Source organism: Melospiza georgiana, chromosome 7 (genome assembly GCF_028018845.1).
Source record: "Melospiza georgiana isolate bMelGeo1 chromosome 7, bMelGeo1.pri, whole genome shotgun sequence".
Taxonomy (NCBI): domain Eukaryota; kingdom Metazoa; phylum Chordata; class Aves; order Passeriformes; family Passerellidae; genus Melospiza; species Melospiza georgiana.
Window position 1 is genome coordinate 16,698,504 of NC_080436.1, and position 25,228 is coordinate 16,723,731.

The 25,228-nt window shown below is 37.9% G+C and overlaps 1 protein-coding gene across 5 annotated transcripts in view; it reads right to left on the reverse strand.

Moving 5' to 3' along the window:
* The window catches only part of NBEAL1 (neurobeachin like 1), a 79,627-nt gene that overhangs the window by 29,808 nt on the left and 24,591 nt on the right, over positions 1-25,228 (reverse strand). For 3 of the 5 annotated variants that reach the window (XM_058028489.1, XM_058028492.1, XM_058028488.1), the window contains exons 8-30: positions 24,055-24,140; positions 22,207-22,513; positions 20,915-21,021; positions 17,481-17,567; positions 15,957-16,040; positions 14,351-14,449; positions 13,669-14,249; positions 12,972-13,104; positions 12,287-12,406; positions 10,822-11,125; positions 9,821-9,906; positions 9,417-9,506; positions 7,783-7,951; positions 6,669-6,802; positions 6,121-6,280; positions 5,922-6,024; positions 5,067-5,223; positions 4,421-4,579; positions 3,911-4,070; positions 3,545-3,633; positions 2,163-2,744; positions 1,403-1,578; positions 897-1,050 (exon numbers count right to left, since the gene is read on the reverse strand). In XM_058028489.1, the coding sequence (XP_057884472.1) occupies positions 897-1,050; positions 1,403-1,578; positions 2,163-2,744; positions 3,545-3,633; positions 3,911-4,070; positions 4,421-4,579; positions 5,067-5,223; positions 5,922-6,024; positions 6,121-6,280; positions 6,669-6,802; positions 7,783-7,951; positions 9,417-9,506; positions 9,821-9,906; positions 10,822-11,125; positions 12,287-12,406; positions 12,972-13,104; positions 13,669-14,249; positions 14,351-14,449; positions 15,957-16,040; positions 17,481-17,567; positions 20,915-21,021; positions 22,207-22,513; positions 24,055-24,140 (4,127 nt within the window). The remainder of the gene's footprint in view (positions 1-896; positions 1,051-1,402; positions 1,579-2,162; positions 2,745-3,544; positions 3,634-3,910; positions 4,071-4,420; positions 4,580-5,066; positions 5,224-5,921; positions 6,025-6,120; positions 6,281-6,668; positions 6,803-7,782; positions 7,952-9,416; positions 9,507-9,820; positions 9,907-10,821; positions 11,126-12,286; positions 12,407-12,971; positions 13,105-13,668; positions 14,250-14,350; positions 14,450-15,956; positions 16,041-17,480; positions 17,568-20,914; positions 21,022-22,206; positions 22,514-24,054; positions 24,141-25,228) is intronic. The other 2 variants (XM_058028493.1, XM_058028491.1) reach the window with 1 other exon arrangement.

Here is a 25,228-nt window from a genome sequence, read left to right on the forward strand (position 1 = left end):
TGAGAGTATATATATGCTTATTGCTTTTCCTATAAATTGACTCCAGTAAATGCCATATCCTTAGAAAATTTAGAAGACCCCACTTTAGGAGGCACTTCCTTCTGTCAGTATTTAGATAGCAAAAGTGATAAAAGCCTTGTGAAAGGTGGGTACTCCCAAGGCAAATGGCATATTTCACTATCCAGATGTGTTTGTTTAAAACTAATACACCTTGATATACTCTCTAACACAGCATTGGAATTGTGTGTTAATGGCTCTTGACATTTTACTTTTTTCTTAAAGAAAGTAGTCTTACAAAATATTTTTAAAAGATTTCTAGAGAAACAATTATGGTTTCCAGACAATCTCTCTTTTTTTGCTTAGAAAAACTGAAAAGCAATGACAACTCAGACTGTGAAGGAAGCATGACCAGTGCCAGAGATAACATAAATGCTGAGATATAATTTATCTGTTGAAACTACAAATGGGTCAAAACCCAGAAGTGACATTTCCCAACTTGCAACCAAAACCAGAGTTTTAGCTGGTCTTTCATTCAGGATGCTCAGAGAGTCATAAATGCTGATAAACAGTGCAAAATCTGCTTAGGCTACAACTGCTGCTATTCCACTAGCTTTTACATTTTCCAAATATTTCTCCAGTCTCAAGAAACCTGGATTCTCAGTAAAGAGTACTACTTACATGCCTACTTAATTTGCATAATTTACTCTATTCCCTGTGGTAAATATTCACATTTTTTATTCATGAAGGGGCACTCTAATCCATTCTACTATAAATCCTTACTCTGTAATATCTATGGTTTAATATGACTAGAAGGGTGACAGTATCCAAACCAACAACTGTCTTGTTACCATTTCAGCCCATATACAGCCCATACTTCCATTATGCAGTTACTGTACCTTTTCTGTCCATAAATTTGAATTAATTAGTCCTTCTGCCTGCAGGAAACCTTGTACAATTAGCAAGAGCTTGAAGGCATTTTCAGCATGTGTAGGGAGAGCTTTTGAATCTCTGTTATCAGTGACTGACCATTCTAACATCTTCTCCAGCAAGCTGCATGGAAAACAAAATCCCCAAGTAAGTATTACATGTTCTGAGTGTAAGTGGCTTTAAAAAAAATCCAATTAAGTATTTAATTGAATCTCTTAGTCTGCAGTTACATAACTGCCATCTTCTTGATAAGCCAATGAGATAAAAGCGATTGAGAGACTCATGAAAACAGTGATAGTTTTAAAACCTTCTGGCCCCAAGACCCACCTCCTAAACAGGTCCAGGAATATATTTCTGACAGTATGTGAAGAGACAACAGAGAAAAGTACATCTTGTTGGGAACCATCCACCCTTTCCCAGCTTCACTCATGCCCCTCACGTCTGTTTATCCTCAGAAGGGATGAACTGTACTCACTTGAGTTTTATTTCATCAGAAGGCCGCAGCAACTCGTTAGACATCCCCAGTTTGGTGAGAGCAGAGAACACCTGTCCTCTCTCAATCCAAGCATCATCATCAGATTTTTCAATACCTTTCCACATTATACACAGTAGGATGTCTGTGAGTAACTGTATGAGTTCATTATCACTCCCCTACAAAAGAAGTGAAATATTTAAAGCCCTTCTAGTATAGAAAACCTTCAAAACATTTCTAATTCATCACAGCCCTTATGCTTTCATATTTCAACATTTGAAACTCTGCAGTCTTCAAATGGACTCTAAATTCCAATTGAAAAGCTCAGGAAAACACAAATATAAGAGACTGTAGCTTGCTTCTATGATGTAAAACAAGCTGCCTTTTAGCCACCCTAGATTTTTTCACAGTAAGTCTGCTGCACACCTCCTCTGGATGATAAAGGATGTTTAAATATAGAGGGAGTAGAGTTTGCAGGGATTTTTTGCGGTTTCTTGTGGTTGGGAGGTCGGCCTTATTTATTTGCTTTTTTGTTCTTTTTTTTTTTTTTTTTTAAACACCAAAGCTACCCCAAGTGGACACTCAAAAAAAAAAGACACATTACAAAAGGAAGTACTCCTATTTACTATAAAAGAGGCATTTTGTTCACTTTCCTGTTGGATGATAGGAGGGACAAAAAAAAGTAATAATGATTCATTAGGGAGATTGAAAGAACAAAATGAAATTTTCAGTAGTTGGAGAAACCAGTCCCATAGTTACTTACTCCTTGGTTTTCAAAGAGAGAAAGCTCAGCAGCGAAGCCCACATCATTTGTAACACCCAGCTCTCTGTCAGGCTGCCCAGAGAAGGGCTTTGTGCTCTCTGTGGGTGAGGGAGTGCTGGGCTGGCTGTCTGTCATCTGATTCCCAACATCAGCCAGTTCATAAGAGTCAACACTGGACAAATCCAAACTCAAATGTGAAGGATTACTGTGCCACAGCCCTTCTCGGCCCTCCAAACCGAAAGACATCTCTGCTGTGGATGCATCTTCCAGTGGCATAACAGAGAAATGGGCAGGGGCATCCAGGGATTTGTTGTCTTCTAAACTCCACTGATCAAAGAGACCATTAACTGATGCAAAGCTGCCAGCTTTATCTCTCTCTGTTTTATCAGCTTGATGTTTCTGTAGCTCTTCAGTAGAAGGCTTTTTATCCTCTTCCCTGGAGGAATCAGTCCTGTTCTCCTTAAAGCCAATCCGGACATCTGAGTTCTCCTTCAGGAACAGTCTAACCAAAGTGTCCTGCCAGCCCAGCTGCTGAGAAATCTGTTGTGCTGCATCCAATTGGGAATGCAAAAGGTGCAAAATCTAAGGAACAGAAGATATCCCATATCTACACATTAATTTTAGCTTGTAACTGCATCCATCTGGCTTTTCAATTAAACATTTTACAATCTTTAAATTTCTTTACTTTTCTTACAACCTTATATAAAGTCATAATAAGCTAATAATAAGCAAACCAGCCACAAAGTAATTTTTTCTCATAAAAAAATATTGTTGATAAAAAAGAAAAAAAAGTAAAACATTCTCAAGAGAAAAGCTATAAAAACATATTGGTAAGTTGCCATATTTTAGCAACTCTTCTGCAACAATTCCTCCAAAAGCCAGTTATCTCAATAAATAATTCCATTCCCCCATAGTCTAAAAAAAATTCTCTAATAGAAAATATGCTTGATTAGGAACTATTAATAAAATTACAGTATTAATAGCTTATTAATAGCATACATTATAGTTTCACTTCTTCATTTTGGGAAACCTTAACAGACTATATGATGTCTCACAGCTACCATTCAGTACTAATTCCAGTGATACAAGCTTTGAGAAAACTCAGTAATTCAAGAAGCCTACTACCTCAAACCTGTAGAAAATACAAGCTATTTGAGAACCATGACAGAGGCTTCACTTTTTGTTTTGGCTTTTTAAAGTACTTGAGTACACAAAATACAACAGTAAGTGACAGATGGGTCTAATTTTTAAAATAAATCATTGCTAAAAAAAACAGTAACAACAAATACTGCCACTGTGTTTTAAAGAAATAATTTAGTTATTACACTGTACAGTTTATTGGTTTGAAGGACAGTACTCCAGTTCTAAAGAAGACAACTAACCTTTCTACAGATAATCACTCTCATGTTTATATCTGATCTATGAGCCAGATACACTACAGCTAGGAGATCTTTATAATTCACAGCAGGATCTGTAGGGAAGAAAGAAAAAAGCCACCATAAGCAATATCACACAAGAGAATGTAACAAATAAATATTTATAAATTGCCTTGGAAGTTATGACTGCATCCAAGGATAGTAAAAGGAACAAACTTCAGGGAACTAAGAAAATGTCAGCTGAGACTAATGGGAACTTTGAACAGAACAGCTCTATAAGCAACACCTCTGGCTCTCCTCAACAAAAACCAGGGATGCTGGCCTCTGAGCAGCAGAAGAGTACTAATGTCAGATATAGCCCTTGCCAATTACCTGCATAGAGAACTTGGTTAAGAAGGTTTTTAATAAGAGAAACAGTAACATGGGATTCATTCAGGAGGAGTCCCAGCCCAGAGTACCCCACTTCTCTGAGCCTCATCCGGTGCTTGCTCCGCTCATAAACTTTGGTACATTTCAGCATCTCTTCCACAATCTGTAAGGAAAAGTAGACACAAATGCAAATTGAGCACAGAAAAGCAATCTTATCTCTCAAACTTGTGTATACTATAACATGCTGGTCCACAATTTTTAAAATTTATTTGACAAACTAACTAAAACAACATGGAGAGATTTTTAAAGATTCCAACACTTTATTTTAAGAGAACACATTCCTTTGTGACAACGCCATCTAGCTAACATAAGAGAAAAGAAAAAAGCAAACTTGGATGATCAGTATCTTTGTAATTACATACACTTCTGCCAGACCAAAGGAAATGCTCAAATTGATTTGAATGAATTTATGCTCAATTGATTAATTTAGGAACATATCATTCAATTAATTACCTTGAACACAAGTTCTCTAAGCCTGTCAGAGTATCTTTGATGCAATAACAGAGCATAAAGAATATCAGCATTCCCTGGTTCAAAGAGCAATAAAAAAAGCTGGTCTGGGGTTGGACTGGAATGAAGTAGGCTGAAGAGAACATCCAGAATTCCGCAGAGCTACAAAATGAAGACAAGAAAATTAATACCCAGTTCATTTAGATTTCATGCTTTGTTTTAGGAAAATTTTCTTGGTTTTTAAGTTTTACCTTTGCTGGTTAATAGACATTCTGTGGCTCAGTATTAGTGCCTTTAAACAACTTGTAATACATTTTCTTCTCTCTATAGAATACCTTATCTCATTAAGCACAGACACAAAGCAAGATCAAGTGCTGCTGATGCCATAAAACAGAAACTACGTCATCCCAACTCCAGGTAGGTTGAAAACCAATTCATTTGGTTTTGTAAAGTAAGATAACTTTTCTAATGGCACATCCTTATCTTACCTACATCTAAACAGAACCACACATCAGCTAATACTTTGCTTGTGGTCATTTTCTTCTTCATTCACCCTTCTTTTAAGTACACAAGGCAAGATTTCTAAATGCCAAGATGCCAAACCAAATCATGTCCAGTTCAAACTGTTAATTTATGCCATGTTGCATACCTGCTCCTCGTCACTGGTGGCAGCTATGTATCCTACAATGCTCTGAATTTCTTCATGTGTTCCACCTTTGCTCAGGAAATATTTGATCAGTCCATACAGGGACGTCCGTATTGTCCTCAGGTCATCAGGAGCCAAATCACCATCTTTACAGCCAGTCCTGCTTGCCAGCAGACCAAAAAGACAACCTAAGGAAGCTCTTCTTGGCTCATTAATAGCAATTTGATGGTGCCAGTTTGGAAATTTTTCATCTACCCAGGCATCGTGCACAAGCGTTCAATTTTTACTGAACTCAAGCAACTGAACAGAAATAATCAGATCAGGCTTTGCAAGTCTATCAAAGGCCTGAAATGCAGACTTGTACTGATCTGGATACAGATCAGCATTGCAGGTTCCCACCTCCCACAGGAAACAGCAAAGTCTCTTGCCAATCTTCCTCAAACACATAATTATATTCATAAGCAGATAAAAATCATCAGCACTGAAAGGTTAAAATTTTAAATTTCTAAAGAAGTCTTCAAAATTCTACAAGCATTTAAAAAAACTTAAAATGCTAAACTTTTTATAATGGTAATGACCTATGACTTAATTTGCATTGTTTAACTACAATTTTGTAGTTTTAATTACTTCGACAGGCACTCCTAGTGTCACTGACAAACTTTACATAATCTTAGCATAAAAATTCAAGGCAAGGCAAAGTAGTAAATCAAATGGGAAAAAAAAATTAATGCAATTTTGTAAACAAAATCAACCAACAAAATCCAACCTGCGGTTTTATTTATTGATTTTAGAATGATGGCAAAAAACTCCAAGAGCCACACAAAATAAATGAGGAGTCAGAAGTAGTAAAACTCATACCCATAATAAATCCTGAGTGTGTCTAGAAGAAACTGCACACCATACTTCTTTCTGAAGAGCCTTCTACTGTCCTTGATGATTGTAGAAAGATACTGTATATGTCCTACAACATAAAGGTTTCTTTTAGAACCAAGATAAAGATTTGTGTCATGTGAAGAGTCCTGTGCCTTCTCTCAGCTGCCTGAGGCCAAGAGCTCACCAATTCTGAAGGGAAAGTCACCACTGTTCCAGATGCTGAAGTCAAAAAGCAAGTGGTGATACATCTGTTGCAAAAGCTGCATGTTCTTCTCTACCGAGACTTGTTCTATCAGCAACTGTACAGCCATCAGGACATTCACATCCATTAAGATGCTTGGCACCTTGCAAAATAAAAACAGGTGTCAGCACTCAAAATAGTGAATGTTCTAATAAAATTTTATTTAAAAAAATGGAAGTTTAAGTTTCTTTTATCTTCTACAGCAATGTCTGCTCCATTAAAGCAATAAAATAAACACAAAAGTAGTCTAATTTGAATAACCAAACAACACAATATCTATATCAAAAAACCAGAACATTACAGAAAATGAAACATTGTATTTCACTTTGAAGATAAATACCAACTTCTCACACCTTTTTGCTTTCAGAAACACAAGAAATAAAATTCTTACTAAGGAGGCCTTTAAAGACTGTGGCAATCTGGCTATGCTTCAAAATCAGAACCTCATCCACAAAATTCATTACTAAATGATGTTTCTCAAGTTTGCTCACCTTCTGTAACAAGGCTCCTAGGGTGGCAACTCCATGGGAGTGAATGAGATTTTCTTGATTAACATGATGTCCCTGAATAAAGTGTTTTATCATCAAGATGAAAGTTGCAACTATGTTCTTCTCCAGACGTGCTTCTGCAGAACAGAACAACAGTAGCAAAAGTCTTATGGTTTATCATTGGATCACTGCATAAAAATAGAGGGGGAAAAGTAAAATCAACTGTTTATATTCCTGACTACTTCCTGAACTTCTCAGCTCCTGTTCCTCAGCTGTAGCCTGTCTTTAGATTTTTTCCTGTGCAGAATCATAGCCATTCCACACCTCTCCAGAGCAAAGTGATCCCAGTCCTGACTTCAGTCGCTTCATCCATGATTGTAGGTTACAAACTTCTTTGTTACAATCTTTTGCAAATGCTGTTATTTTCCCTCTGTAGCTGCAAACTGACACTTCCTAGCCATGGTATGCAAAAAATTAAGACGGAGAAGACCTATTTTTTTCACTCTCCCCCATCATTTCATCTGTGTAAAAGAATAGTGTTCTGCCTTGCAAGGTTTGCTTTCTCAGTAGTTTTTGTTAAGGTCAAAATTAATTCTCAATATTAGCAAAGCTTTAAAAAAATCTATTCTTAAATATGTGACTATGTGTGGAAGAGGCAGGAGCCTGAATATTTCATTAAGAAAATATAAGTTTGGCTAAAGGCTAAATAGTGCAGTTCTGATGCTGCTGTCCCCACATGCCTGTGTGACCCAGCTCTCAAGCTGAAGGAAAGCTTCTCCTGTTGATATTAGTAAGTTTTACATCAAACAATTTCTCAAAATAATCAGAATAGAAATTAAAACAATGTCATACCTTGGCACCTCTAACAGTAAATTATGAAAAGAAAAATAATGCTATTAAATATATCTATACTTGAAATATGTTATATTATTTTTTATATAGTGCTGAACTCCTGGTATTCAGTATCCATGTCAGGTATCTAGAAACAGAAAGAGCCTTTCAGCTTTACACAGATGCTCTGGAAAATTCAGCACATAATTAACAGACTTCTGTCATTCAAAAAAGGACTTGTAAAATCAAGCTCAAAAATTAGGTCACTTCAGCTTCACTTTCCTACCTGATGCCTTTGGGGATGAAAAGACCACCCAGTCACCCTCTACAGGAGTTACAAGCTCTGGAGGCAGAACTTCTCCATCAGACTTCTCAGGCATCTGTGCACCAAGAAAGCTGATCTGCTCCAGCAATGGAAACAGCACATTCATCCCACCAATACAGTTGATCATATCCTGAATCAAGAGAAAAGGCAGGATAAACATCACCATAAATAAAACCCCTTCCATTATAACAAAAATTTACTCTGCATATAAGAGTACTCACAAACCAATCAGAATGTCTCACAGGCCACTTACACATGGGCCATCCTGTCAGCTCTTGTTCTGAAAGTACATTTTGTACATTTCCTTCCTCCACCCCCCATATAAATACTGAAAACTGAAGGACACAAAATCTGCTGAATATATTTTAAAAACCAGAAAAAACATCTCTGTGATTTCTAAGTTACTTGCAGCAAGCAGCAAGAGAAGACTATAAGATTGTACACATCTCTGTTTTAATCATCTTCATGCAACATTTCAACTTCAGGCAATTAAATAATACAATTTTTTTAAAATAACTCTACACATACATCAATTCTAAGCCTCTCCTTAAAATTCAAGTCTCCTAAGTCCCCTTTTATCCCCTTCTTCTCACAAGTGGAGATAGCACAAGACAGTCCCTGGAGGTGCTTAAGGACAGACTGGATTTGGCACTTAGTGCCACAGTCTGGTTAACAAGATGGTGTTTGGTCACAGGTTGGACTTGATGACCTCAGAGGATGTTTCCAATTTAATTGATTCTGGATTCTGTTGTTCAAACAATGCTTCTTGTGGTAAGGTATAATATATTCCAAACACAAGATTTCACAACCACTTCAAATCATTTCAAAATCAGGGTTTTAGCAAGCTAGTCAGAGACACCCACTCATTTCCCCAGCTTGGTCCAGAGACAAATACTGTGGAACCCATTAATGGGCAAAGAGGACAAATCAAAGTATTAGAACTATTCACATCATAGCAAATTAACTAACGAGTGTCTGAATTTTCTTAACATTAGTGTCAGCAAGTGGCTGTAGAGATATGCACAGTGGATATATACAGTGAGATACATGCACACTGGACATGTAGTGTGCAGCTCCAACAGTATTTCCTTATTAATCAGTTTGCTAGTACAGTCAATTGTTCACAGTTCTTGGAAAAAAAGGCAGATCTTATTTATAGTGCATATATTTTCCTCAAGATGAAAAAATGTGGTATTCTACTGACAAGTCCCGAGTGTTAACCAAACCCTAGTAATCTTCATCTAACTCAAAGTTTATGACAAAGAAAACCATGACAGAATTCCCTAGAGATGACAAAATGCTCTTGATACACAACGTGCATTCAACATTATTATGAAGAATTGTCAGCTAACACAAAATATCTTCATGTACTGTGACAGTAAAAGCAGTGGCACTCATAAGTTCTCAATAAATGTAATGTACAGGCAACACTACTCCACCTACAGCATTAGCCCATGAATTCTCAGTATAAAAACACGGTGTATCTATATATAATTTGCATTATGATAATAACTTCCAGCATTCCAAAAGTTAGATGAACACACACAGCCACTGTCAGTTTTACATCAGGTTCTGCCTCTTTACAACACATTTACCTTGATGTCCCAATTCACTACTTTGTTTCCAGTTAGTCTTCCATGTAAAAGATTTGCAGACAGGTCAAGGCAAATTGGGTTTCTGCAGGCCTGTTAAACAAATAAAGAAGACATGATGTCATCAAGCATCTACAGATGCTTGAACACAAGATTTTCTGCCAATGTGTTGATATTAAAGTATTTAAACAACATGAAACCCTTAGAATAAAACATATGCCATTTTAGATTTGACATTCTCTATTGTACAAGATAATTCCATCCTTTTGCCAAACCTACTATGTCTGCACAAGACTACAGTTTAAGAAAGCTCTCACTGCTCCTTATCTTCCCATAAAAGCCACAGTGCAAACACTGAAAGCAATGCACACTGTGTAGTCAAACAGAAATTATGTCCTGTTTCATACCTTTGGTGTATAATGAAGCAGCACCTTACTGGGGAGGTCTGCTACTTCAGCTTCTTGAGACTTCCATGGAGTTAAACAGTTTGGACCTATTAAAAAAAGGTATATAAAATCATAACATATTTTAAGAGTCCAGTGGTTAATAATGTTGCCCTTTACAAATGTTATAATACCAAACATGTAGGAAGAACAAATGGGACAGTCTGAACCGTATCTATTTCAGACATGCTTCGAAGTAGAGTTTCTATGACTTAAATCATTTGTTTCAGAGGGTATGCTTAAAAAGGAACACATTCTACATGAAATGCTAAATGCACAAAGAAGAGCTGTTTTTATACCTTCAAGCAGCTCTCATGTTTGTCTGTACAAACACCTATCTCATATTTGTCACTAATCTTTGTCATCAAGCCTAAACGCCCACAAAATTAGCAAGCTTTAAGACAGTTTTGTTTAGCAATACAAAATATTTCCTTTAAATGATGCAAGTGTTTTAATATTAATCTATAACAACCTTGAGTTATTATGCAACTTAATACCTTTCACACTTTGAACCGTACAACATAGCTTTCAGAGTATTTTCTTCAAAATGACCACTTAATTATTTATTCTGATGGGAAAATCCTCAAGCATATATCACCTTTAAGTGGCCTAATAAATAAGGGCAATACTTTCAAAGAGTCTCAACTGTAAACACATGTAGGCAAAGGGTAGCAAAAATTCAGAAATTTACAAGTGAAATTATTACCTAATGTTTTAATTTTGCAGGTCTGCTCATATGATAAACAGATGAGCTTAAGCAAATATAACATTTTAAAATCAAACCTCATAACATACTTATTAAATGTTACACTTATTTGCTTTAAAGCCCTCTCACTTAGGTCAGCTCTGCAGTTCTTCTGGATTGTAAGTTCTTCATTATGAGTCTGTGTAGAGCAAAGCTTAATGGGGTCTTGTTCATAACTCATTCCTTTTACTTTGCTAAAACCAGAACAATCACCACTTACCTGCTAAATATAAAGCTTTCACCTGAGAAGGTTGCAGGGCTTCATGAAAGACAATAACTGATCCAAGTTGACCCTCCAAAGATGTTGGACACCCCCATTCACTGTCCTGAGTCCCTGCTGAGATCATTTTGGTGATGAACTCTGGTTTTCCAAGCACACCACCCCAAGCTCCTGGAGCGAGAATGCCCCCAAGTGACGTCCGGTGGGGCATGATTGGGGAGGAAAAAGGGGGATCTGGTATCTGAGAGGGAGGAGGAGTTGTTGTTCTTTGACCAGCTGAACCAATGCAGCAAGAAATGAAAGACTGGAGAGTCATACATGGAAGAAACAAAACAAAACAAATACTGTGAATCTACGCTTGAATCTGAAGACTGCATCCAGCAAATCTGAACTAAATAAATGAAACCCCAAACAACAAGTTCTGTCAAGCCTTGAAGAGCAAGCAATCCATCACAGTAGGCCAAAAATCAGAGCATATACTTCTCATAATAGGAGAGAACACCCTTTTTCCAACTAAGAGCAATTTGATTACCTCAGGTGCTGCATGACCTCTGGCAGGAGCACAGCAGGAAGGACAGTGCTCCTGATACCCTCTGTAAACACTCCTCTTCTGCATTATATTCCAAAATACTAGCCCAGCATGTCTGCTACTGCACATCTCATATCAGTTAGTCCATTCAAACAGATGCTCTCATGGTAAAATTACCTGCCCTACTTCTAATTACATTGAGATTTATAATGTTTATTCCACAGATGGGCCAAAACCCAGGGTTTTATCTTGAAATGAAAACTACACTTTCTCTCATTTTTAAGTAAGTTTTATATTGATTGTACCATTACAGCATGCAAGTTAACTGTTTTCTCAGCATACTTAACAAAATATCAAAATAGAACTTAGAAAAGAGGGAAGAATGTTGGATATTATAGCCCAGTTTAATATAAATTTGTTTCCCAAAAGGAATGAACAAAGCTTACAGAGGAAATTAAACATGACATACATTCATTTTGATTGGTAGTGTATTGCTAAATGTGTATACATCCAAAATGGTTAGATTAACTGCACATAAAGTGCTTATTCAGTTACTAAAGGAACGAGGAATAGCATATTAAGGAAACACTCAAAAAAACCCCAGTAAAAATACATGAAAATAACGGGGAATATTCCCCATTGAGTACTGTTACATCAATCCTACTGGTAGAGCTGCCAGTTATTATGATGTCATCATAAATTATGTCAATATGCTCAGGCAATTATTTTGAGGATAACCCCACTACTTAATGTCACCTAGTAGACTTATTTGTTTTTAAACAGAGATGACTAAACAAAAATTACTTAATGGTTAGTTATACTCCAAAAGGATAATTCTGGACAGTATCCATGGCTGAACATTACTAGCAGCAGTCTGTAGAATCACTGCTGTATGAGAGCTCATCCCACCAGGCAATGGTTCAGAAGGGAACTTACTTCATTCATAGCAGGGAATCGAAGCGGGGCAGAGACCTTCTGCTGTCCATTGACATAGATATACACGAGGCTCTGACCAAAGGGCCTCTTTCCAGGCACGTGGACAATAGTTATGTTGTGCTGGTTAAGCAATAAAAAATAATTAAGTCATTATTAAGAGCAGTGAAATTACTATATGAAGCTATTTAACTTTATCTCTACTAAGCTGGCGAGGAAAGCACGTAAGAAAGTAAATCCAAAGCATCAAAAAGAATATAACAAGAACATCTGCTGATTCTCTTTCAAAGGAGTGAATGTAATGTTTACATATAAACAGGTTTTGGAAGAGAAAGATACAGCTCTTTCATAGTAAAGCACATCAGTTCTTAAGTATAGGAATAGAAAAGGGTAATGCAGAGACAGCACCACAGCCACTTATGCCTGTTTTAATTTAATATCAAAACCTCTAATGCTGCAACAAACTTAATCAACAAAAATGCCTAACATACATGCATAAGTTAGCTCAATCAACAACTAATCTATGTGAAAATTGCTTGTATTATTTGAGATCAAAACTGCTCTTATGCAATGAATTACCGCAACATTATAAAACAGACTATTTGTTAAATGATCAAAAAACCATAATTTTGACTTCTGAGCTAACAATACTGTCCTAAACAAAGTGTTTGTCAGTATCAAATCTTACCCAGAGAGAGTCAAAAAAACAATGGTCAGGCAGCATCACTGTTGCATATTCCCTCTTTGTGCACACTGCAACCACCAATACCCCTGAGCACGTAATAAAGGCTTCAAACCCCATACCACTTCCTGTAAAAAAGCTACAAGAGACACACAATCAAGGACTTGCTTCATCAAAACTACCACCTAACAATACACTCATTAAGAAGAAAATCCACTCAGTTGTTTGGTGGTGGTGCAATATTTACTATGTGACTGTTACTTATCTTATTAAAAGAAAAAAAAAGACCAAAAAGACATTTTGTTTGCTTCTATTAGTACCTAAGAAGTTAAATTACATCAAGAAGCATTCATGTTAATATGCACTATTTAAGCAGCATGAAGGTGCCTTCTCACTTGTGCACTTATACAAATCCAGAGTTCATTACATTTGCAACAAACCGTGTGAAAGTTTATCCTGGTGAACCTTCCCGCAATTTGGAGTTATGGATGTTGAAACTGCAGATGACAAGACATTACAACAGAGGAACTACACTAAAGTTCTGTAACAGAACTTGGCTGTGTTGACAGCTGAAAGCTCTCCCTTTCCCAGAGCAGCATTAAGTATTGCCTGTGATGAAGATAAGCAGAAGAAGCACATGCCACGGTACCAAACGCCACAGGGCAGAGATGGCCCAGCCCTGCAGGCTGTAGCACAACTGTACCTGTAGAGCTGCTTCCTCTTGCCGCTTTTGCCCATCGAGCCGGGCTCCACCCGGTCCTGGTCGAGGCAGAGCCAGGCGTTGAAGGAGAAGGCGGAGCCCGGCCACCGGTGGATGGCGGGCAGGGCGATGCCGGCCATGCTGTGGTGCAGGTCGAAGTACTGCAGGGCGCTGGCCAGGCCCTGCTTGCGCGCCATGGCCAGCAGCGCGCGCATCACCGGCACCACGTAGGGGTGCGCGCCCCGCGGCTCCTCCGGCCGCAGCAGCCGCACCAGCTGCAGCAGCTCTTCTGAGCCCATGGACTGGCTCCCCAAGGAGCCCAGCAGGGCAATCAGGTTCTCTGCGCAGGTGCAGTGCAGCACCGAGTGGGAATTGAGGGTCTCGATGATGCGGATGACCATGTTTGCGTTGACGCACGTGGCACGGCTCTGTCTGTCAATGCAGCAGATTCGCCTCAACCAATTGGAGATGAAAATCTGCAGCTCGTGGGATTCTAGCTCTGGAAGCCACTGGATGAGCAGCAATAAGGGCTGGACATTACTAATGCCTAGTATCCCAACAGCCATGTGGTCACCTTCAACAGCCTGAAAAACAGCAGGGAACTCAGACATGAAACACAATAAGACGGGGCCAGAAGTACTCTTGAAAGATGAAAGATTTCTGCTTCAAAGCAAGCACAGCTCACCATATTCATGAGTTCCTCCAGCAATTCCCGTGACGGCTGACCCAGTGATTTCAGTACCTCATATATGTGTGCATACCCAATCCTCTCCTTGAAGACCTCCTGAGGATAAAAATTCCCATCTCACTAACAAGTAAAATGGACAAAAACTGCTTGTCTACTGCAGCAGGTAGACAAGCAACTCTTAATTTTAATTTAGACAGTTTAATGCAATATTGGACACATAATAATTAGAATGTAATAATTACAGGTTAGAAATCTATTTTTGATAACCTGTTCAATCTACTGTCTCTAGAATGCTGCAGATGAGAAGCATTTCACTGTAGCACACAGATAAATAACAGCTCAAAGTTGTATTTTATTAATTATCTATAAAGAATATAACTACTTTGGTATAACCCAAATGTTAATAATATCACAATGAATAAAGAGCTTAGTTTTTCATCTTTTTAGTGCAAACTATAGCTTGAAATGTTTGCACTGAAACACAGAAATATTCAAATATTAATCTTTCAATAAAAAACTTTCCTAAAGCAGATTAAAAACCACCTATCCTAAAAACTTTAAAAAATTAGAGAAGTGTTCCACAGAAGTTTTCCTGAAAACTAACGATTTTACAAGAAAAAAAATCAACCAGCAAAGCTCAAATGGTAGTATCCATTTATGGTTCAATTATTAAACAGCTAATACATCATATGGAATGGATACTCTTCTCCTGGCTCTAGTTTGTGTTGAAATGACTTTTTTTAAAAGAATAAATCTTTTAGCAGAAGTGAGGTGATTACTTAGGTAAACATGAAAAGCAAAAATACACATATTGCAGTAGAAGTACAATTGAAAACTCTGACTCTCTGTGAATTCCAGCTAGGCCCCATCTCCAACACACAACTCTTCCCAGGCTTTCCAGAGCCAGTGGAGAAATAAACACCTTCAGTAAAGCTCTGGAGGAGCATAATAGATCCTATTGTCTCTCCCTTAGGCTGTACTGCAAGTAGCAAAAAAATAAATGATTCCCACTCTTCCTTCATCCTCCACTGGAGAGTCACATCCCTTTACCTGTGCCAAGTCCAGAGAATCATTCAGCCAAGGGTAGAATTTAATTAACTCAGCAACCCAGGAATAAATATACTGTTTTCCCATGGGCTCTGCTTCCAGGCAGAATCACAAACTAACCACAACCTATCCATTTACCAAATCACAAGAATAACTACCAGGGAAGGGCACAGGGCAATAGCATGACCACCATCTGGACAGCAATACTGTCTTGGCTTGCTTTAAAGCCTTATAAAGCTACCACACAAACAGCTGCCTGAAAATTCCTCTAAATACCCACTAAGTCTACCCCATATATCCATGAGACAAGTAACAATGCCCTTTCTTTACAAAGGTTCCAACTGCCAGCATACTCAGATCTTCCAGTTTTGGTAGAAAGATGACTCAGTGTTCAGCCATCAGACACATATAAAGGGATAAGAAATGCTAATCAGCTATTCCTATCTGGCATGAATGTGTGAGCACAATCTGCTCATCTCCATTAGCAAGTTCCATCAAGGTACAACTGGAAACAGACGAAGAAGCTGCAAACTGCCCTGTGCATAGACACTGTTACCTTTGCAGCTGGAGACTTGTGCATTACTGCTGTGAGGGCTTGAATGGTTGACACTGCCAAGGAGTCCAGGTGTCCCTGAAACACCTGAAAGGAGCAGGTACAGAAGTCATATAACACATGCAAGACAGTTCAGCTCCAACATCTGCGCTGTGCCCTCCTGCCAGGAGGGAAACCAAGAGTTTGCTAACATGCTTCAAAAATCATCTCCCCACCAGCCAAAATTTCAAACCCCACAGCCTACAAGGAGTTACATCACAGTAGACAACTAACCACAGACTTCAAGAGGAGAGAAGCATTCGCAACACAAACCGCACCTCAAATATTCTGATGGACAAACAAGTTTTCCTCATGCGTCTAATGGACAACCTCAAGAGGGAGGGAGGAAAACAATTAGAAATTTCTTGCAGTGTGTGTGCTGCTGGAAAATCAGCATCTGCAGTTCATATCAAGTGACTTATTCTCCATCCACGGCCCTGCAAACCAATGCAGCACAGACACATCCCCAAAATCTAAGAGATAAGTCACACCAGCACAGTTAGGTGGCTGCCTCACCCATAGCCTCATTGCATTGATTCAACACCTCTCTCTCCAATTTAAGTAATTTTTTGAGGTTTTTTTCTATAATTCTTGTTTATATTAATATTTCTATGATGGTTTTAAGAACAAAAATGTTGAAGCACTCTTTTGCATCCATCAGTAAACCTAATTAGCAACACTGTGCAAACAAACATACTGTTTCATCATCTCTGAAAAATGATGTGCACCTCAGACATATTTTGAAAGTGAAATGTCAAGAATTAAGTGAAATGTCAAGATTATTAGATGTGAAGAAACATTTACATATGGTTAAAGCGTTGTGCTGTGTCCAAAAGCCAAAGCTATTAGTTAAAAATCACAATTTGTAAATAACCATCCCTTGTATTCAGCTTTTTTTTTACATTTTTAATCAGAACAAATAATTCTACTATAAAATTTATATAAAAGTTGGCATTTGTAACTTTCCACAGTATTTGGGAAAAGTGAAGCAACAGGCTATTCCTACCTCCCTGATTCAGCCTGTCCATTGTTTTGTGAACATCTGTTCTTGATGACAAGCTAAGAACCAGGACACCAAACACAACCATTGAGATTTCACAAACAAGGCCCCAGAATCCAAAACACCACAGTGCTGAGACAAAGATCAAAAAAGAGGAAAAGGAGGGGAAAAAGAATCACCATCAGGCTGAGAAAATTAATTTGGATCTCATTCATGTGCTTCACCTTTTCCTTAAAAGAAGCATAACTGATGTTCATTCTATTGCCAGTATCTGCAGTTTGAAGCAGATGAATAAAACATAGGCTGAATTCAATCTGTTATTCAGAAAAATCATTTTCTAGAGACAGGAACTGCTGATCTCTGCAGCATCAAAAGTTCATCTTGCTGCAGAAGGCTTAAGGAGGATGGTTAAGGTGAAGCACAGGAATCAATTTTCCTGTGATTGTGTCTTGACTTCAACTGAAGCAAAATACAGTTTAGGTAGGTACCTGGTCCTCATTCATTTCTGTCAGTAATTTGTTGGTAAGGTCTTTCTCACTCTTGTCTGCCACTTTATTGTTAGCATTTAAAAACAGCTGTTAGAAACAGAGACAAGAATAATGGAAATAATTGCATCAAACAGTTACCTGCAGCCAAATCTGTGGAGGCTGCCTTATATTTGTATTTCACATACAAAAACAAAAATGGGGGAAAAAATACTGATGATTACATTGTATTTTTGCAAAAGAGTAATTACTTTTAAAAAAAGAAAGAAAATATGTAAGCACTGAGACAAAGAGAGATTTATCTGGAATTTGTACTCATCTCTGGCTTAGCAACTGTGATTTCATTCACAATAAGCAACATGACAGAGCTGTAAGAAATTTACTTGTAAGAAATAAAGACAACAGTGGAGCATTAACAAGGAAATGGATACAAATGTTTCATCATTTTCCACTTATGTTTCAGTCTAGGTGAAAGCTGAAGATACCTAGACAGAATATGTTCATCTTCAAACAGCACAGTAGCAGAATTTCTGGGGCACACAGTCTTTGGGACAGGAAGAAGGGCAAAATATCTCTGCCATCATCCTAAGAAGCAGACAGGTTGCAAGTAGCTTCAAATCAAACATACACCTATACTGCATCTTTAGCTAAGGAACTGCTATGTGTTCAGTAGCTAAATTCCTAGTCAGTACCTGAATTTGACAGTTTCAAACTCACCCAAATTCATAATCAATTGCGGACAATTTGTGTGCCAAATTTAGCTGTAACACAATCAGGACTAAGTTTTACCTCCTTCTGTTTTAAGATTCTATTGAGGTATTAAAAAAACCAAAAATCTCTGATCAAAATGTTTTAAAAGTTGCTTTAAAAAATATAAACCCTTTCCTTCAGTGGGTAAAACCTAAGCATTTCTTTTCCCACACACACACACACACATTTTGCTCCATTATCTGCTAGCTCAGTCTCCCTGAAGAGGAACAACCTGAGAAATCAACTTCCATAAATTTGGCCAAACCAAAGGACAACACTGAAGATATTACTTTGACTTACATAGGTGTGAAAGCATATTGTTAGAAACACTTTGAAAGGTACATCACAGTCAAGAGCACTCAACAATGCAGAGTAACTGTAATATGACTCAGAGGACTATAACATTAGCAAGAATAAGAACATTAAACAAACGCAAACGGAGACAATGAAAAAATAAAGATGTCATCAAACTTTTGGTATGAGTTGCTTCATTTCTCATAAGGCATGTGAAAAGGAAAAATAGATTTCTTTTTACAATGTCTACAAGGTCTTAATTTTTCCATTTAAAAGATGTTAAAAAACCACATTTTTTTCTTTTAATCAGACATACTGTCAGAGGTCATTGCGCTTTGCTCAAAGTCTGACCTCTGAGATAGTTAAACAGATGAGAAAAGATTCAGCACTGACAAACCAGATTGTTAAATGACTCTCAGTACAGAATAAGCACCTCCTGAAACCTCTAAATGACAGTCCCTCTTTATGGATATCACTGGCAAAAAGTGACATCCAGATCATCAAAACTTAACCAAGCAGTTTTGAAAAGCTTTTGTGCAGATCTCTAACCCTAAAGCATAGCTAAGGAAAGACAGTTGCCTATGAGCCTTAAAACCAGCAAACAAAGAAAAAAAAAAGGATTTACATCTCAGAAGATTGTAATACTGCAAATTATTAGGAAGTATGAGTAGAAATAAAAAACACCCCAAGCTCTCTGGGATATCTAGAGCAGAAATAGTGGCATGGATTTGCTTTACCCCTCCTTGCCATAGAAATTACTTGCATTTCAAGTTTGCAAGATCCAATCGCTTCCTGAGTTTCAGGTATGTGTATGGACTCTCATGCTCTCTGCAGAAATGCAGAACATGCTTTCCACACACAGTTTGCTTAGGAACCCAGTAGCAATTTTCACGAAAGAAGGAATAAAATCTAGAACTAGGATCTCCACTCCCAGCTAATAAGGAGAAATGCTAATTCCAAAACTAACTCAACCTTTCCTATTTATCTTTGAAAAAGAATGGAGACACAGTATATTTGGAAGTACAAATATACTGCAACACCTGCCCTGCCTCTATCTCTCCCACTTCTCATCTGTGGGGGTATTTTGCCTGTGAAATGCTAAAAAAGTACACTGTGTACCAAACTGGCAGCACTGATCTCTAAACAACACAGTGATATGTGAGTCTGTACCCCTGGAAAAAACCTTAAAAGAACATATCTTGTAACATACAGACAGGCAGAATGAAAATAAAACCAGCAAGCTGCAAGCAAAAATAGATAGCTGTTCCTGCTTTCTTGAATTCCACCACTTGTTTATGAGTGCAGGAACACAGCAAAGAGTTTCCATGAAGAGGTAAACATCACACTGCTGAAGATTTTAGAAGAAACTATAAAAGGAGCTTCTTATCAAGTACAAGATTAGTACAAAAACAGGTAGATTCCAAAACACAGGAGAAGAATGGAAAGGTCAAACAATGTATTTTCAGAAGGAGATAATAAAGCTACAGACTATTTAAAACACTTCAAGTCAGTCGGCATTCTACCTCTAATTATAATTACAATTAGGACATAATCCAAACACATTTATTTCTAATACATCATTGCACTGAAATACATTCTAATCCAAAATCTAAATGGATTAGAAACAAATTGCACAGTGTAGTTAGCATTAAATTATCTAACATCAGAAGAGCTCAAAACAGCTATGTCACTAACATATCACAGATCACAATAACATATCACAAAAAGAAATAGTGCAGAGTTACATCATTTCTGTGTTCTTTCACGCAGGGAAAAATAAAATCAGTGCAATCAGTGGAAGTTTGCAAATTATGACCATTTGCAGCTCAGATGAAAGCCCTAGATCCTATGTAGAAAAGGAAAAATTGAGGAGCATTTTTAACAGCTTGAGCTCATGTTTTATGTCAGCCACACACAGGATTCAAATATTCTGAAAGACTTAAAATGGGACACCAGAAAGATTTTTTTAAATGGAAAAATTCCTCTGAAATTAGAATTCAGACCTTCATCTGGCAGCAGTTGTTAAGTGACTTCCTAATGATCCAGTGATAGAATATAAGAGAAACAAAACAAAGTAACAAATCCCACAATAAAATGCCAAATAAAAAGGCAGGCTGGATTGATTTTTTTAATCAGACATACTGTTAAGAGAATACTGTGTTTAGCTCAAAGTCTGAGATCGGAGAGATTGTAATAGGTAGGAAAAGATTCAGATTGTAACTCAAAGATTGTAATTCAAAGATTTTAGAGACTGAGCAGAGTCTGCAAAGGTATTTTGCTCAGGACTCAAAGTATTCATTGCTTTAACCACAAGGCAGATGAGACACCTCCACCTCATTAGTAATAATACAAGGCAGGGTTTGTTAAAAATATGCTAATAAGGGAACACTTACCTTGCAGTTCTGCAAGAGTCGAATGAGATGCTCAAAGCAGTTACTGTTAAGGAAAATTGCCTGCAGAACAGGCCTATCTGTGCAGTCTAACATGGCTGTGATGGTATCTATAAAATTAAAATAGAAGTGGAATCAAAGACAAAACACATCCCAAATCCATCAAGCATTTTTTCCTGCACATTTTACAATACACATCAGGAAAAAATTATACAAATTATATTATCTGCACTTTTGATCAAGAATGATATGCATTTTAAGAACAAATAACTAGGCCTAAAGCTAAACATTTTGACACAGTAAAGACTACCACAGACTAATATTAGGAGAAATTTTACCAAATGAGTATCTTTGATTGCTTTGGGGCTCTGTTTCAAGTAATTTCCAATAGTGAGTACATAAGCAGCATCACCTTTTCTTTACAGCACATGAATGTTTCTTTCCTCAACAAGTAATTACTCTGCATTCTACAGCAAACTTATAGTGGCCACAGTACTATTCCTCACTTTTCTTGGAAGTATGGGAAAAGAAACACCTTTATTCCCCATGCTGAACATCAAAATGGAAAAAACTCAAAGCCCTGAATTCTAACACAAAAACTTATACCCAACCCTTTCAGACTATTACTGCTGGCCAATGTTTACAGTAACGCCATTTGAAAATCAAACTATCACAAAACAACACCACATAGCTATTTTATTACAGAATTTTATTCTGCAATTACTAAAGTTCTGATAAGCTTCACTTCTTGCCTAGCGAAGTTTTTCTCTTTTAATGGAGACTTTCAGCCTATGAACCTTGACACTGGTTAAATGGCAGCAATCTGATATGGTTTCTTCTGGTTTTTTTGTTACTAAATTGTGGAAGAGGTTTTACAGCGACTTCTGTGAGCCAGAGAGAAGTCTGATAAGAGGATCCATGTTTACCCCTGAAAGAATTTTCTACCAAGGTCACTGACATAGAAATCAAGAAAGAGAGAAGGATAAATAAGAGAAACCTATAACTGCCTATTCCAATAAACTCTCTGTTTGTCTTTCCTGACCTATGAGTAAAGTGTAAACTTATGAGCTTCGTAAGAATGTATAAATAGCATGCATGCTGTATTAAAACCAGGTTTGAAGCCTCCTGAAAGTGGAACATTGTTTCGTTTTGTGATCCTCTCAAGTACGACAGTAAATAATTAAAACAAGAAATATCTAAGAAGATATGTTAGAAATTTTTCAATTGCTTAGCCAAGTCAATATTTTTTGCTTCAGAGTTATTGTCAGAAATATTGAAAGGAACTGTGTACTCACTCAGCATTTGGATCTGCAGTGCTATGAACCTGCTCTCCCACTGCCTGCATCGCCTTGGATTAGGTAAGGCTGAATGGTCTGAGTTAAGCAACTTGAAATAGTTCTCCAATATTGTACTTGTCTCCACCTGGCGCTGGTCAGAACTGCTGGTGAGGAGGATATGGACAACTTCTGTCAGGCACTTCAGAGTCAGCTCTGCCTTCCTGCTCACTTCCTCAGGGTTTCTGTCATCCCAGTTGTCACAGTCTGCTAAAACACGCATCAAGACTTCCATGGTGGCAGGTGATACTGCTTGAAGAGCATTCCTCTGAAACCCATAAAGGCAAAAAAAAAATTAAGAAAAATAAATTTAGAAGAACTTAAACCTCTTCAAACCAGCCGTGTCTACTTGAGTTATCTGAACCATGCAATATGCATTACTCCATCTACTAATGCTGTGTAGTTAAATAACTAAGAAACATTCTATCTGGATTATGCTGATGGCTACAGATGAAATGCATCCCATCTTGTTCACTTAAATGTCTCTTTTTCAAAGGGAATGCTTATATAGAAAAGGAAATACAATTTAAATCTGTGTTACAACATTCTTATAAATGAGCCCTGATAAACTGTTAATTTGAGGCAAACCTTCACCTGAGTTTTCATTTTAGATTATGAGATTCATGACACTTTAGAACATGTGATAAGAACACACTCATCAGCAAATGTTTGCCTGGGCCCTGAATGCATTTTCCTCACCTTTCTTCCTGGGGGCCTGCCTGCCTAGGCTCAGGGACAGGAGCCTGGGCTTGTGGTGAGCTTTGAGAAGCCCTGTCAGGGATTCTTTGCCCCCTGTAGGGAGCTGAATTCAAGTTTTGGCTCTCAACCCTTTATGGTTTGATCTACACTGCAGCCACGGCCATGCCTGACTGTGTCATGTCTTGAACCTGACCCACTGACTCCACTGCAGCTTGACCTCGGCCCTGCCTCATGGCTATGGATGGGGCTGGCAGCCACTGGCCTCTTGACTGACCCTAGTTACCACCAGCAGAGCAAACCCTTACTCTGATCTGCTGACCAGACCTCCTGGCTTCACTTTAGGCTTCATCACCACAGCCTTGTCTAGTGGGCTGGGTCGGGCTGGTCCATCCTGGCTCCAGCCAGCACAGCTGCTCCCATCACTGGGTGCAGTGAGATTGCACCCTTTGCTGGTCAGGAAGCTGCTCCTGGCCATCCTGCTCAGACTCCACTTGCCTTCCATGATGGAGCAGAGCCTGGCTTTGCAGCTCCCTGGAAACCTTTAAAAACCCTCTCTTGGAGATCACCAGAAGTAGCAGCTGCTTGTGACCAGACTAAGTAGGACTTTACAGGAGCCAGGTGAGAAAGTGGATGTTGGCTTTGCTGCTGATGAATACCCTCATTTCCTCATGTTCTTTCAAAGACTTTAAACAGCTTCCAAGCTGTAATGCCTTCCAAGCTGTAATGCTCCATGCATCCTACTGAAAACAGCTTACTTTCAGCACGGGGAAGTAAGATAGATCAATTTCATGCATATGAACACAAAACTTCCATCTGTGCAGGTGGAAATTCCTAATTTAGTTATGCACATTTTTTCTTAAAGATTACAGTAAATTCATATGAACATGTAGTTGTTCTAAACAGCAAACTTCTATGGTTACTTGAAATTGGGACCCAGCTTTTAGCATTTAGGTATTATTGCCCAGAATGATCCCAAAGTTGCTAAGACAAAAATAATTAATCATGGATAATAAATTCTTCTCATTTACAAGTTATGGATTATTTAAAAATCTTAAACAAAGAACAAGCATTTGGAGGTTTCAGCAGCTGAAAAATTCAAAGTATCCTTACCTGACCACCAGCCACAATAGCTCCAAAGAGATGCAGCAGGCAACATTTTAGGCTTTCCTTGAGATGTTCACTTTCTTGAAAGCATTCTGATTAAATAAAAAGGAGATTTTTCTCAAAAAAACCCCACCAACAAATAATAAAAAATCCCTCCTCTATTCCCTGTTATCATACAAATTAAAAAAAAAAAATCAACGGTATTATCTCCACTTTGTTTTATATAACTCAGACACAAACACACCAATTCCAGCATAATCAAAGCAACACAACATTACCACATTTATCAGGAATTCACAGGGCCACACCTTCAATTTGCATAAACTTCCCATGCCAGCTGACAGAACTATAGACACACAACTTTTGCTCTCAATTTGTAATGTAAAAATGAGCCCATTTGGTCCATATTAATGAGAAAGAGAAGGACATTCTAACAAACAACCAGTTATCAAGCATGATAAAGTTCAGAGAAATTTTGGCATGAAAAGTCTGATGCCATATGCAGCACAGGTAGCTCAAAAAAACAGTCTCTGAGCTTCCTGACTTTAAGGCAGATTGTCAGAGAATCCTGTGCAGATCTGTAACCTTTCTAGCAGTAATTTCTTTAATGACAACTATCTTGCATCTCTTCTCTTGCCATATCTGATGGAAATTAGTCCCAGACAGCCTCAGCGTCTCTTCTTAGCAATAAGTATAACCTGGATATTGTTGTTATAGCAATAACTCCAGACATAACACAGCAGCAAGAAACTACAAAGGATTATTTATGGAAATCCATAATCCTTTATGGAAAGGATTATTTATTGGAAAGTAAGATTATATATAATATAGTATATTACATATATTGAGCCTGTTTTAAAAGAAGATTGCAAAGCCATTTTTCCAATCTGTTCTCCAAACAGAACAAAGTTTACTTAGATGATCCCACTGTTAGTGAGCTAGTAGCACCACTCCTTGACTTATAGCCTCTGGATTTTTACAGAACTACAGACAAATTGAAAAGAGCAGTACCTAGCAGATTGTGAATAAATCATTAGGCTGGGTAGACTAAAACCACCCCCCCTCAAATTAGTCCTGGCATGGCAGGATGCTTAAGGCATATGCTCAGCAATTTCTTACTCTGTCCTTACTGCCAGGTGGCCAACAAGCAGAGGAGTATCTGCTGGCTGATGAGCACACT